The following is a 15,187-nucleotide window of genomic DNA, read 5'->3' as shown; positions in this document are numbered from 1 at the left end:
GTGGACCAGCGTGACTATTTTACGTTTTGCGGTGAGTGTTACAAACTTGGTTTCTTGATCATCATCAGCTCCTGTGTTTCACACATTTAGCCAGATGGTTGTACCGATACAGTCAAACCAAATCTAGTATTACTTCCCAAAGTTTGATGCCACTGTTGTTGCAGAGTTACAGAAACTGAGGGAATGTTAAACGAAAGCTTCTGACCAAAACAAGAATCAAGTGCTATGAAACCAGAATTATCCTTTAATGTGTGAATTAAAAGTATTTGTCAAACATTCAAAAGAAGTCTTAAGAGCATATAGGACTGTTTGCAGCAGGATATATATTCTTAAATATATATCTTATATTATTATATTAAATATATAGAGCAGGGTCAGTCGAAGTAAAGCTAAGACATCCTCTAGCCAGAAGACATACTGTACCTCCATGATGCTCTGCAGTTCCTCCACATACAGCCGCTCTGTTTCAATGAGTTCAGTCATGATGTGTCTGCAGAGAATAAGGACATCATAATTAAACCCTCTGGCCCCTTCAGTTACAGATCTGAAGTCACAAAGAAGAGGAAGGATTTCATGGATTCACCTTTGTAAATGTGAGCCAAATATCTGAACTTGTAGTATTATTTCAAATCAGCCACATGCTCTGCATGTTACAAGATAGAGTTCCTATTTAACATTCAAGTGTGAAGCCAAGAACAGGTTGATGGTCGTATCCTCACAGAAGACATTGTTCTAGTGCTACACGGTAATATACTATAAGCTGGTTCCATAACTTATTGGCCAATAAGTGAGAAAATCTAATTATAATCGTTTTAGCAGATAATTATGTGAAACAAGCTGCAGGCCAGGGACTCGGACTAAAACCCAGTTGTGAGTCATTTTCTCCCAATCCGGCTCTCTGTCTGTCACTGTTTGCATCTCCTCAAACACAAAGGGTAAACAGAGGAGTGGGAGGTCGTCAATGACAATGCAGGTAATCCATGTGTGCAACTAAAACCTGAAGTAAGAAGTCCTAGTCAACTCACTGTGCCCTCTTCACTCTTCACTGGTATGTTTTATGTTTCAGACAGACATACAGCAGCCTTCATGCAAACAGCAAATTGTAATAAACAAGCAGAAAACATGTGCTACATATGGTTATCTGTTTTTTCAACTGTTCCCACAGAGTGTTGCACTGAACTTCATTAGCAAATACTGATGGACATGTCCATGGTGACACCTGCATTATGAGCTCATCGCTAAGGCTAAGTGAGGTTATTCGTGACTTTGTAAAAGAAAACAAGTTTTGATTCAAGGAGAGCATTTTCCCGCGCATTCAGTCCACTTTACAATCTCCATAAAACCAAAGCAACCTGGACAGAGCAGAAATGTACAGGCCGGAATGAGGACACTTACTCCCGTCCGTCATCACACACATATAAACTGGAGGACATTTGTGTCTGTGTGTTACCACTTTAATGATGCTAATTGTTTCTGTCACTTCTATTTAAAGTGCTTTTATTCCAAGAAAGAAGGGGAAAGATGCCCATCACCGTTTGAGAACATTTGCACGGTTTGGTATGGACGAGAAAACGAGAGCTGCCGTTTTTCCACTGTATAGTGTGACAGGTCATCATTGTAAATGAGAATTGGTTCTCAATTGATATTACCTGGTTAAATAAAGGTCAAATAAAAATGAGCAACCACAAACTTTTCATGTGTCTCTCTTGTCATTGCAGCAAAGCTGTCCTGCAGCTGTTCTGACCTCAGCACACTGTAACTGCAGCGAGTCCCTCGAACCTGGTTAGAGCTGAGAATGTGCAGGGACACAATGGGACAGTCTTGTGTGTATGACTGCTCTTCACAACATATGTGCTGACACTGATTTGTACAATTTAACACATGACTTATCATCCTCTCCATGTACATAATCAGGTTTATGGCACATGGTGAGTCTAACAGCTGAAGAAGCTCTGTGACTTTATAAAGTCATGTAAAAATTAAAAAAAAGACCATGGCTTTTTGGACAAAACAGACATTTGATTATTTTTGATTTGCCACCAGATAAAAGTGATTTTAAAAAAAAAGGAAAACTTTAAAATGGTTTTGAATGGATTTTATGTTTCCTTCTTATATTTCACTGAAGTTTAGACAAATATTAATTAATAATATACATATTATTATTCAGCAACAGCACAGTACAATCTAAATGATTCAATCAGGGAGTCTTTTTTCTGAAAATAAGTTGTGTTTTCAATTTAACAAATACATCTTCAATCAATCTGTAATAGATTTTAAGACTGACAACACAGTGGTTCCTCCCACTTCACCACACCCCCACACGCAGAGTATCTGTCCCTCACGCTGAAACCTTCAGGGCAGTCAAAGCAGACATTTGAAGCTGTTCTGTTGTTCCAGTGGACGACTGCATTTGAAGTGAGAGTAAGAGAAAGCTCGGACAAAGCAGCAGGAAGCAGAGCTGGTGAACGAAGATCAGAAGCAGCTGGAGATAGTGGACTGAAAAATGTCTCTGGTAGACAAACACTGATTTGTGCATTGAAGAGAAAACAGGTTTTACCTGTACTTGAATTCATACGTGGATTGGACCTAAATGCAGCTCGGTAAGTCAGAACCACTCTGTGTTTCTCATGAAATCTATAATAAATCAGCTTTATAGAAACAGACTGACGGTTAGGCAGGTGAAAAGAAAAAGGTGTTAACATGAGGTCAGACAAGTAAAAACTCCCAGAACTCCAAGTTCTTATTTGACCAGGTCTGTGTTGTGAAGTTGACCAGACGGATCCAGAGTTTTAAAAAATGATGCCTGCAGCCTGAATGAGCCCGAAGCAGCCCGGTTAGCAGTGGTTCAGAGAACAAACACGATATAAAAACAGACCCTTTACACTTCCATGTTCATCTATTTGAAATAATTGCCGAGTCAAAACGACTCAAAGCAAAACTGGAATGACCACATTAATGTAAAATATTTGAATAATAGTTTTATAACTTCAAGTAACATTGATAATAATTATGCTTTATTTTTAAAAATTTCCCCTCGGGGATTAATAAAGTAAATACCTACCCTACCTACCTACCTACCTATTTATCTCAACAACTCGTGATACATGTTAAAAATGAGTTTAGTCACCACAAAAGCATGGCCCTTTGCAACACTTCATCTTGTTCTCACTCCTGAAAACCAGCAGTTTGTTCCTCTCTGTTAAAGGCATGTGCAAGAATCAGGATCCCAAAATAGGCAAGCAATTATTTCTACCTCACTCCAGTTCTCAGATGTACGGTGTTTTTTAATAATTGAAATCATAAAAATGACTCCAAAACATAAATTCTGTGTCATTTGTTTACGTACGTTGTTTATCATCTTAATTAACTTTTTTCCGATTGAAATAACTTGAAAAAATCAACAACTTCAATACTATGTACTTACTGTTTTATACAACAGTAAAATAAACACAACATCCTCCTACAAGTTTTAATTTTCTGAACCTCACTCATTAAAACTTCTTAAATCCATGTTTCCCAGTTTTAAAAGCCAGCAGACTGTATGATGATATTGAATAAACATGTGTGACAGCAGAGTGGATAACAAAAATATTCTGCATTCTGTAATATTTCACCCCAATAACCAGTACCACTCTTCTGAGGATATGTGTGATCTCTTGGTTTTTTTTTAACCCTCAGACGTCTTGAATATAACAAAATCATCATATGACATAGTAGCATATCGAACTGTTTATCTTTTAACATCCTGTTTCATCTGTAAATCTGCAGAGAACCTGTTGGCTTCTGTTATACAATATACAACGGAACAGAACAGAACAGAACCGAATCGAATCGAATCGAATAGAATAACCACAGATGTTGTGATATACTGCAGGGCTCTATGTCAGGGGTGGGCAAACTTTTTGGCTCAGGGGCCACATTGACTTTTAAAATTTGACAGACGGGCCGGGCCAGCACCAGATGCATACATATCAAACATAAACATAAAAAAGGCATTACAGCAGGGGTCTCAAACTCGCGGCCCGCAGGCCAATTGCGGCTCGCGAGACGATATTTTGTGGCCCCCACCTTAATATGAAAGTTTAATGTTAGTGCGGCCCGCGAGTTTTCTATGAATGACACTTTCCAGTGTTGTGTGCGGAGCTGAACGAACCGACCAATCACGGTGGGTATACGGCTCTCGGGGGCGGGACATCGACCGGGCTCGATGCAATCAGAGAAACATTTCTCAATGAGTGAAAGTGACAGCAGCGTTGCCATGGAGAGTTTTCTTCCGGGCCTGGCTGGCTGCCTCGTTTCTATCAGGCAAACGTGGACATCCGTCCCAGCGCGCTGCGTTCACAACACTTCAAAAAAAAAGTTGTTTAAGTTGCTGCCCAGCGGGACATTATACGTATATATGTCTCTCTCTGACAAAATAAATCAAAGTGATGCGTACGCGGCGAGATAAAAGAAAGAAATAATGTAGTCTAATGTGGTCTGCAGTCACATACCGACACCTGTCCGTCGGCAATAACAGTCCCCGATAACCCGGACCAATTATAGGGTCGCACCGTTATTTGGGGGTCATTATTTTGTTATTTGCATTGCCTCACACGATGAACACTACATATATTTCTAGATGATGTCATAAACACGGCTAAACACGACAGTGACACCAAGTGGAATTAAAATATATCCCACAGCCCCAAACACGTCTTTTTCAAAGCCTGCAGTGAAGAGAAAGGTTGGTGATGAGCACAGACAATCCCAGGGAAAGTGGGAGATGCAATATCTCTTTGTTGAGCACAGGGGCACCCCTATGTGTCTTATTTACACAGAGAAAGTTGGGGTGCACGAGGAATACAATTTGAAACGTCATTACACAACTAGACATGCTGAGGAGTATGTAAAATACCAGGGAGATGAGAGAGCCAACCGGGCTGCAAATCTTAAAACACGTCTACTGAGGCAACAAGATTTCTTCAAGAAAGCAACCAAAGAGAATAATGCAGCAGTCGAAGCTCGCTACGTGGTTAGTGAGATGATTGCTGAGGCGGGAAAGCCGTTCACAGAAGGTGAATTCATCAAAAAGTGCATATTACAGGCTGCAAGTATCGTCTGTCTGGAAAAGAAAGGTCAGTTTAGCAACATCAGCCTTTCTGCCAACACCGTAGCAGAGCGCATTTCTGACCTGTCAAGTAACATTTATGATCAACTGTGTGAGAAAGCCAAATATTTCAGTGTATACTCAGTCGCTCTTGATGAGACCACAGACATCAGAGACACCGCCCAGCTCGCAATGTATGTCCGTGGTATCGATGACAATTGTGAAGTGATAGAGGAGTTGCTCACAGTAATCCCAATGCATGGCCAGACCACCGCTCAGGAGATGTTTCACCAGCTGTGTGATGCCATTGAGAATGCCGGTTTGCCATGGAAGAGGTTTGTTGGAATAACAAGCGATGGAGCGCCATCAATGACAGGGAGGACAAATGGACTGGTGGCACTTGTTCAAAACAAACTGGAAGAGGAGGGTGTAGAGGAGGCCATTGCTCTGCACTGCATTATCCATCAGCAGGCCCTTTGCAGCAAATGCCTGAAGTTTGACAATGTGATGTCTGTCGTTGTGAAATGCATCAACCAAATCAGATCCAGGGAAGGTTCTGTGCTTTTCTAGAGGAAATAGAGTCAGAAGATGGGGATGTGCTCTACTTCACCGAGGTACGTTGGCTCAGCAGGGAAACGCCTTGAAGAGATTTTTTGAGTTGAGAGCAGAAGTGAAAGCCTTCATGGAGAAGGATGGGGTGGCTGTTCCTGTGCTAAGTGATCCCAAATGGCTCATGGACTTAGCTTTTCTTGTTGATTTCACACATGAGCTTAATGTACTGAACAAGAGTTTACAAGGCCAGGGGCAACTGGTCAGTGCTGCCTATGACAACGTGAGAGCATTCTCCACAAACCTTGTGTTATGGAAAGCCCAGCTCTCTCAGACAAACCTTTGCCATTTCCCAGCATGCAAGGCACTCGTGGATGCAGGCACACCATTCAGTGGTGAGAAGTATGTTGATGCCATTTTGAAGCTACAGGAGGAATTCGATTACAGATTTGCAGACTTCAAGACGCACAGAGCCACATTTCAAATTTTTGCGGACCCCTTCTCCTTTGATGTGCAAGATGCCCCTCCTGTGCTTCAAATGGAGCTCATTGACCTGCAGTGCAACTCTGACCTCAAAGCCAAGTTCAGGGAGGTGAGTGGAAAAGCAGACAAGCTTGGGCCATTTTTGAGAGAATTGACCCCCAGCTTCCCTGAGCTTTCCCGAATGTTCAAGCGGACCATGTGCCTTTTTGGGAGCACATACTTGTGCGAAAAGCTCTTCTCCACCTTGAACTTCAATAAGCCCAAGTACAGGTCCAGACTTACTGATGATCATCTTCAAGCCATACTGAGGATCTCAACTGCTTCCTCCCTCGAGACAAATGTGGCTCAGCTATGAGAGAGGAAGCGCTGCCAGGTCTCTAGCAGCAAGGAGTAGGCAAGAGAAGCCATGTTCAGAAGAACAGTTCATGTTCTTCAATGTTCCATTCATGTTCAGGACAATTCATGTTCAGAAGAACCCATTGAGGTTAAAGAACTGTTAATAAAGACGTTTAAATCTGAATACAGCAGATATAGAAGACTGAAGAAACCACATAGTTGCTGACGAGAGAAATCTAATTATTATTATTTTATTTATTACTGATTTATTTACTTATTTACTTATTAATTCTTAATTTGTTTATTTATTTTTTCATCTTATTTTGTGTTAAAAAAATAAAAAATAAAGACATTTGAGAAGATTGGAATTTTTTTAACAAAGCTTTTCTTGTGGAATACCCGATGCGGCCCAGCCTCACCCAGACTCTGCCTCCAGCGGCCCCCAAGTAAATTAAGTTTGAGACCCCTGCATTACAGTGTTAATACTTCCATTCACTTTTAGTGGGAACAGTGTTGTTGATCACCTTCTTTGTCAGAGCATCGTAGTCTGGTGTTAGTTTTGTTGTGTTCTCAGAACATATCTGAGGTGTTCATCACTCAACTGGGATCTGTGAGGTGCTTTGTTGGTGTTCATCACACTAAAAGTCTGTTCACACACATACGTAGAGACAAACAACACCAGGATCTTCTTGCTGAAATTTGGCTGCTTTAATGAAGCATAAAACTCATCCAGTTTAAGAGAGTTGAACTTCTCCTTTAAGACGGTGTCACATTGGAGATCAATCAGTTCCAAGTCTTCGTCAATCATCTCAACACGGCGAGTCACCGTCCTGTGTGATGAGCTCATGTTTTCTAATTTGTTCTTGCTCTCAGGACACAAGATACCTGCTGTCTCTACCACGCACTCTTTGAGAAACTCCCCTTCGGAGAAAGGCTGGCTGGTCTTTGCTAATTTGAATGCCAGCAAATAGCTTGCCTTCGTGCTTGATCTTCTTGGATGGCAGTTTGTCAGATGACAAACTGCCATCCAAGAAGATGCTGAGCCTGCAAACTATCTGCTGACCTCTGAGCGGTCGCCGTCCGTTCCCACGTTGACTGGTTGTTAGTGCAATGAGCATGCTTGGTGGAAAAGTGACGGCTGATGTTGTATTCCTTTAAAACCGTAACGGTTTCTTGGCAAATAAGACACACAGCCTTCGACCGGACTTCAGTGAACAAGTATTTAGTCGTCCGTTCCTTATGAAACACTCGGGACTCACTGTCGACTTTTCTTTTCTTTGGCCCGTTCATTGTTGCAGATGTGTTCAGAGCAGCAGCAGAGTAACAACAGAGAGCAGCCCGGCCTCCGCAAAATCAAGTCAATGTCTCACTGCGCCTAGTGCGCCACCTGGTGGACCGCCAGGTATTACAGGACAAGGTCCAATGAATGCAGTCATAATTATGATATGATTTAATTTGGGCAATTCTGTACCAATCTTCGGCGGGCCGGACTAAAAAGACCAACGGGCCGGATATGGCCCGCGGGCCGTAGTTTTCCCACATAGAGTCTATGTCATGCTGCATGACGACTAGTTAAAGAACACATTACCTGCTCTGTGACACACTGCAGGGCTCTATGTTACTATTTTATTAGTTCTAGTATTATTATACATGCTGGCTCACTGTCATGGCTTACTGGTACAGTTGATATATTAACAACCTGTGTAGAGACTCCAGTTCCTGTGATTAAAGTAAGTTGAACTTATCTGTATTGTCTGAGAAAGAAAGTAGGCTGCTGTAGAAAACTGCTGAGTGTGTAATCTCTAATATGTACCTTTCAAACATTGTGACCTGCTGGGTGTCAAATATTATCTCCTGAGCAGTGATGTCCATTAATGTGTGATTCTGTTCTCACTCCAATCCATCACACTGCAGAAAAAGTTCAAATTAAAGCGGCAGGCCAGTTTCAACACAGTTCACATAAAACTATAAAGATTAAAGATGACACTTAGGACTCAAATTATTTTTGTTTTGTTTTGAGTGGGTGAAGACCTACCAGCAGTGGAACTTAAAGGAGCAGTCCATTTTAAAGTGTGTACAGGAAAATCTACGATAAATCAAAAGGCCCTTGATGGAGTCTGAGTTTGGTTTGTCCCTTCTACGCTACTGTAGACGCATGCTCGTTCTAAGGTAGTGGAAACTGAACAACTCTCAGTTTCAGGTGATTTTACACTAATGAAAAAACAGTTATGAATATAATATTCCATTTCTGCCAATATAACTTCAATAAAACTAAAGTTATTATTTTTGGTGCAAAAGAAGAAAGAGTAAGAATAGAGAGAAGTAAGAAGACAATTCAACTTAATCGTTGATTCAGACTTGAATTTCAGGAGTCACATAAACAAGATTATCCTTCAAAGATATCATTAAGTTTAGACACATGTACATGTATGTATCTCCTGTAGACTGGACTATTCACAGGTCTGTGTAAGACATTAATCAGACAGCTTCAGCTGGTTCAAGCTGCTGCTGCAGGTTGAATCCCTCAGGAACTAAAAAACCTCAGGACATAACTGTAGTTCTGTAATCACTTTAATTGTTTCTGAGAAGATCAATTTCAAAATACTTTTACTTGTCCATAGATCATTGAATGGCTGAGGCCTAAAACACCAGTCTGATCTAGGAATCGTAGGTCTATAACGCCGGTCTGCTCTACCAATCGTAGGTCTATAACGGCAGTCTGATCTACGAATCGTAGGTCTATAACGCCAGTCTGATCGACGAATCATAGGTCTATAATGCCAGTCTGATCGACGAAACGTAGGTCTATAACGCTACTCTGATCTACGAATCGTAGGTCTAAAACACCAGTCTGATCTACGAATCGTAGGTCTAAAACACCAGTCTGATCTACGAATCGTAGGTCTAAAACACCAGTCTGATCTACGAATCGTAGGTCTAGAACACCAGTCTGATCTAGGAAACGTAGGTCTATAACGCCAGTCTGATCTACGAATCGTAGGTCTATAACGCCAGTCTGATCTACGAATCGTAGGTCTAAAACACCAGTCTGATCTACGAATCGTAGGTCTAGAACACCAGTCTGATCTAGGAATCGTAGGTCTATAACGCCAGTCTGATCGACGAAAAGTAGGTCTATAACACCAGTCTGATCTACGAAACGTAGGTCTATAACACCAGTCTGATCTATGAATCCAGTGCTGCAATCCGCTGAGGTCATTGTTTGGGAGTAGAAGCTGTTTCCAGACAATATGAAAGAGAAAATGTCTTCAACATTAACTGAACATGTTTAAATCTGACTGTCTTCATCATTTGCTGATGTCTCAACGGTTTTCCATGTGTTTTGTTTTTTAGTTGTTCTTACCTGTTTTCTGGTGGTGACTCCTTTAGCTCTTGTTTAGTTTTATTGTATTTCTGTCGAGCACTTTGGGTTTCCTTGTGCATGTTAAGGTGTTACATCAATAAATGTACCTTACCTCACCTTCTCCAACACAGTAAACCTTGAACTACAAACCTTAAACAGTTTCGGTTTTTGTTGGACTTCGTGCTGGATTTGTGTTTGTCGGTGTCCTAAAAAGGGGATTTGGTTCTAAACTGCAGCAACAAGTGGTCATCGTCAAGAATTTGGTCTGACATCGACCTTGGAGGGTGAAAGCAAAAGGGAAAGATGTTTTTTTTCCATTTGCATCAATATTCAAAACAAGTAAAAACATGACATGTTCTGTTGAAACGTAGGTGTTTGATCCCCCACCGACATTCAGAAAAAATACTTCCTGTGTTGGGTTTTCCCATAAAGAGACCTTCCAAAAAACATCTCAACAACAGTCAATTCAAAATCACCTTTGAATGGGTTTTATGTAAAAACTAAATACTCCTCTAAAGCACCATTTGATTCAATAAATACTTAAAGGATCATAAATGAAAATGAAGAGTGATCATTTACATGGACAATAGAACCTGCCACAGTCTGCTTCAGACTGGATGTCGAGGCCTTCCACGGTTAGAGCTATCTGGTTGGCTGAGTCCTGTTTTTAGGGAAAACATGCTGCAGTAGAAACATGTGTTCAGGGTTAGTGTGTTGTGTAGCAGCATTGTACCGACATCAGCAACTTCTCTGCTCTGTGTCTCTGTTGGACTAAAGCCCTTCTATTATACTTCATTTTGCAGAGTTGGCACATTCACAGCTTCCTTTGCAGTGTAGTTAGCCACTGTGGTGTACAGGGTGTTTTACAGTGTAGTTAGCCACTTAAATATTGTGTGCCCTGAATGTTCACACTGAATGTTGGCAGACCTTTATAGGTCGTAAAAGTATTGGTTTGTATAAGTTATTTTTGGCAGCGTGTGTAGAGACCAAATATTAAGACAGTAAACCATCTGCTATTCTTTGTGTGACCAACAATGGTAGGAAGGCAGGTTTGATATGACACTAAACCATTTTGGTTGTTTTTTTTTTTTTTTTTTTGGGGGGGGGGGGGGGGGGGGGGAGGTGTCAACCCCTAGCAGCATTGCACCTGTCAGCCAAGAGCACAAAGAGGAAGCTGTGGCCTGTCACCTCCCGAGCAGCCATGTGTGTCACGCAGCTGATAGAGAAATGTGTTGCATTCAGCAATCAGTGGAAGAAGAAGCGTGTTTCCATCATGTGAATTCGACCCTCTAACACAGTTCATGGTTGTTTTACACCAGTTACAGCAACTAGTTACTGGATGAACACACTGATGTGAACATCTGGCCTGTGTGATGGGAAACTGCCTTTCACTGTATTTTAACTGTACTCCCCTTACCCTCACCCTGCTATCATAACATACAAAAGGGAAGACAGAAAATAAATAAAAGAAAAGAGAGAAACAAAAACAGAAAAAGGAGGGAAAACAACTTGTACTTTTGTACTTGTACTTGATAGTGAAAGCACAATGTGTAATCCTGACCCAGGGACAAGTGCAGGAACCTCAACATTGCCAAAATGCTGTGGAGGTTCGTGGGTTAAGGTTAGGGTTAGCCTATCCACATGTGACCCTAGGTGTTGACTGTTTGCACCATCCTCAGCACATGTAGATGCACAGAGAATAGTGATGTGAACCTTGACAACATCATGGTTGGTCCATATTTAAAGGGAGCGGGGTTGTTTGCATGATGTGGCCCAGCTGACTATATTATATACTATTATATTATTATGTGCTGCCCAAGCAGGCAAAACGATGTCTATATTTCTGATCTCGTTTCTCTCTTTCTTTTAGCTGTCATGTGGTCTGACGACATTCAGACATCACAGAAGACACAAGAAACACAAGGAGTTGGAGGACAGGCTTTAAACTAGAAGAGATCTGAGGAGAGAAGGAAGAAGCACCATTTGGATATTTGTTAGGTGAAGGAGAGCCTCAGCTGCAGCCTGATCACAATGAAGCAGAAGAGTGGAGGGAGATCAGTCATGGAGCATCCGGACTGTTGAAGAGCCAAACAAAGATCTACTGGATATAACAACCACAAAAAGAGAAGCCAGTAGGAAGGACGAAGGAAAGAAAAGAGATAGAGGGAGAATGAAAAGAAGAATATGAGAAGGAAAACGATACGTAAAGGAAGGAAGCACAAGAGAGAGAAAGTAAGAAATGAGAGTCTGAAGAGAAGTCAAGCTTGAAGGTTAAAAGAAGATCAAAAACCAAACTGTTCTTTCAGAAAAAGAAGAGGCAGGTTCAGACGAGGAAAGATCCCGGACGGTAGAAGATCTGCACCATCAGCAGTAGTCGTGATGTTGATGAAATTTCGTCGTATCCGCAAGTGCCAGCGTGTTCAGCTGTTGACCACGAGCCTGTTTCTGTGTGTGCTGATGGTCTCCTGGGAGGACCTGGACTATCATGTGGTCAGCCACATGAGATCCTACACCTACCGCTACCTGGTCAACAGCTACGACTTCCTCAACTCCTCTCTCGCCATCACGTCCAACCGTCATCACAGAAAGGATGGTTCTAGCAGCGAGGCCGGGTCAGTGAACTATCAATACCTCATCAACCACCCGGAGAAGTGTGGAGGTGGAGGTGGAGGTGGAGGTGGAGGTGGAGGAAGCGGGGGACAATGTCCTTCTGCTTCTCTTCGTCAAATCCCCACCGGAGAACTTTGAGCGGCGCCAGGCCATCAGGGAAACGTGGGGGAACGAGAGCTTCGTTCGGTCGGAGCTGAAGGAGAGCGTCAGGCTGGTGTTCGCCATCGGCGTTCATCCGGATGTTGGGAGGAGATCCGGGCTGCAGAGTGCTCTGCTGCAGGAGGACCGGGTCAACGGAGACCTGATCCAGCAGGACTTTGAGGACACGTTTCATAACCTGACAACCAAACTGATCCTGCAGTTCCACTGGAGCCACGCGTTCTGCCCACAGGCACACTTCCTCATGTCTGCTGACGACGACATCTTCGTCCACATGCCTAACTTGGTGAAGTACCTGCAGCATCTCCTGAGCAGCCACTCTGGGGCTAAAGACCTGTGGGTGGGACATATACACAGGGGAGCCCCTCCAGTCCGCCGGAGAAGCAGTAAATACCACGTTCCCTTCGACCTGTACCCCTGGCCCTCCTACCCAGACTACACTGCTGGAGCAGCCTACGTACTTTCAGGGGATGTGGCCGCAAAGATCTACCGGGCCACTCTGGTGCTCAACTCCTCCATGTACATCGACGATGTTTTCATGGGAATATGTGCTAAAGCCATGGGAGTCTCTCCACAGGAGCACGTGTACTTTTCAGGGGAGGGCAAGTCTCCGTATCACCCCTGTATCTATGACCACATGATCACATCGCACGGACACACCGCGGACGTGCGCTCGCTGTGGCAGGTGGCAACAGCCCCGACGGCATACAGCCGCTCCAGAGGCTTCATGGGTAATCTGTACTGTACAGCAGTGAGAGTGATGCTGCTGTGTCTTCCATGTTACCAGAGCACCTACTCCTGTTTTGCTGCTTTTACATAAATGCTGTTTATGTGATGCAAAGACTGCTGAACGCTCAATCTTCCACGCCCACAAATGAGAGCAGCAGTCTGACGTTTTCTCTCTCGTGTTTCATTTCAACTCGCGCTGAACCAACGGTGTGTATGCTCTCCGTAATAAAGACCAAAGCTCTTGTGTGAAGCAAACAAATATGGTCAGTTGTTCTTCAGTCATGCGCAGCATCAGTTTTCACTGGGTTGAATGTGTGTTTCTATTTCCATGAGGCTCACATCCTCAGAGCTGCATGCTTCTGGTTTATGAAGAGCATCTGCCTGGAGATTCAGGGAGGATTTATAAACTAGATGTTGAATATAATGATCTACTGTTTCACTTTGGTTATTGATAAAGTGTACAGGCACCCCACTCCAAGTCAAATGTCAGATTCCATGATTTTATCCTGACCGTCACTGACTAAAAAGCAGAAACTTCCCGACCTGTAATAAATTCTGCTGAGCAGAAGGGAAACAGGCATTTTTTTTATTCTTATCAATTTGCAAGCTCACAGGTGTTTTACTTCTCACTGCTTAACCCATCTGCACAATACTGATCACACACACGACGTGGCCTACACACAAACACACTGACCCTTCGGATGGGAACCAGCATGCTTCTTACTGTTGGTATGGCAGCGAGCTGTTCCCTCTCCCATATTTAATAGATCTAGCTTAGTTTTACAAACTTCACATTTAGCTTTTGTGTCGTCTATTTTTATCACCCGCTCTTAGAAGTCCTCATTTTGAAGCCAAAGCTCTTGAAATCTAAACTGTGCATGGTTTTCTTGGGACACATCTTTACTGAAGTGCTGCCACTTGTTGACACAAAGGAGATAAAACCACTCAGGAAACACCTGAAATAATGTGATAAAAAAAAAAGACTACATGGAAAATATTATATTTTGATAAATGGCAACTAAAAACAACAAAATTCCCTGATATTCCCCAAAAAAATGACAAAAATTCTGGGTTTATTTCTTGCTTTGCACACATGAAGGATTACAACATGTGTAGCGTACATGCTTTGAAGTATCCTTCTCAAAGTGCCAGAACCACATGCCCTCCCCAGGTATCTCATTTGACCCTGGATGTACCTCCTCCCAGTTCTCAGCCCCACGTCTTGAGATAACGTGAACTTTTGTTCAACTGCTCTGGCCCTTCTTTTCACCTTTTTACCTCATAAAAACCCAAACCTTCTGTCACAAGTGACGATATCCACACCTTTTATGTGAATAAAACATGTCACTTTGGAGATAACATCCTGCCAGTCGAAAACCACAGGACATCCTTTTAATCCCGTTTTGGGTCACAACCGCTCCAATACACCAACTCCACAGTTGATACTCTCCAGACGCCCGATGACCTCCAGGATGGACCATCTCCAAGATCCACGTCTCCCTCATGTGGTCATATTCCACCAAACACTCACCAACTACAAGAACAAAATATGGACGTTGTGATTCCTACTATAGACCTGCTATAATGTTCTCTGATGATTCTGCTCACAGCGTGACTGATAGAAAGTGTTCTGTATCAAAACTATGACTTTACGCCAATATGCGGACACTCTCTACTCCTCTCTCTCTCACTTTCACTTGTTCACTCTTCCCCGCCTCCTTCACCTCTCTCTCACTCTTCTCCGTCTCCTTCACCTCTCTCTCTCACTCTTCTCCGTCTCCTTCACCTCTCTCTCTCACTCTTCTCCGTCTCCTTCACCTCTCTCTCTCACTCTTCTCCGCCTCCTTCACCTCTCTCTCACTCTTCTC

At 42.7% G+C, this 15,187-nt stretch overlaps 2 protein-coding genes across 8 annotated transcripts in view; one reads left to right on the top strand and one right to left on the bottom strand.

Moving 5' to 3' along the window:
- mcf2l2 (MCF.2 cell line derived transforming sequence-like 2) overlaps positions 1 to 15,187 on the bottom strand; it is a 102,836-nt gene that overhangs the window by 41,407 nt on the left and 46,242 nt on the right. For all 7 annotated transcript variants that reach the window (XM_069151063.1, XM_069151069.1, XM_069151064.1 and 4 more), the window contains one exon: positions 424 to 490. In XM_069151063.1, the coding sequence (XP_069007164.1) occupies positions 424 to 490 (67 nt within the window). The remainder of the gene's footprint in view (positions 1 to 423; positions 491 to 15,187) is intronic.
- LOC138199120 (lactosylceramide 1,3-N-acetyl-beta-D-glucosaminyltransferase A-like) lies at positions 2,382 to 13,545 on the top strand. Its single transcript, XM_069151070.1, has 3 exons — positions 2,382 to 2,600; positions 11,692 to 12,493; positions 12,525 to 13,545. The coding sequence occupies exons 2-3, from the start codon at positions 12,201 to 12,203 to the stop codon at positions 13,408 to 13,410; spliced, it is 1,179 nt and encodes a 392-aa protein (XP_069007171.1). The 5' UTR covers positions 2,382 to 2,600; positions 11,692 to 12,200; the 3' UTR covers positions 13,411 to 13,545.

Source organism: Embiotoca jacksoni, unplaced genomic scaffold (assembly GCF_022577435.1).
Source record: "Embiotoca jacksoni isolate LCO1_2020_lvr unplaced genomic scaffold, fEmbJac1.0.p SCAF_16, whole genome shotgun sequence".
NCBI lineage: Eukaryota > Metazoa > Chordata > Actinopteri > Embiotocidae > Embiotoca > Embiotoca jacksoni.
This window is presented reverse-complemented; position numbering and strand designations above follow the sequence as displayed.

Coding starts and splice junctions, on each gene's coding strand:
- LOC138199120 (XM_069151070.1), top strand. CDS start 12,201: ATGTTGATGAAATTTCGTCGTATCCGCAAGTGCCAGCGTGTTCAGCTG. Junction 12,494..12,524: donor TGTGGAGGTGGAGGTGGAGG/TGGAGGTGGAGG, acceptor AGCGGGGGACAA/TGTCCTTCTGCTTCTCTTCG.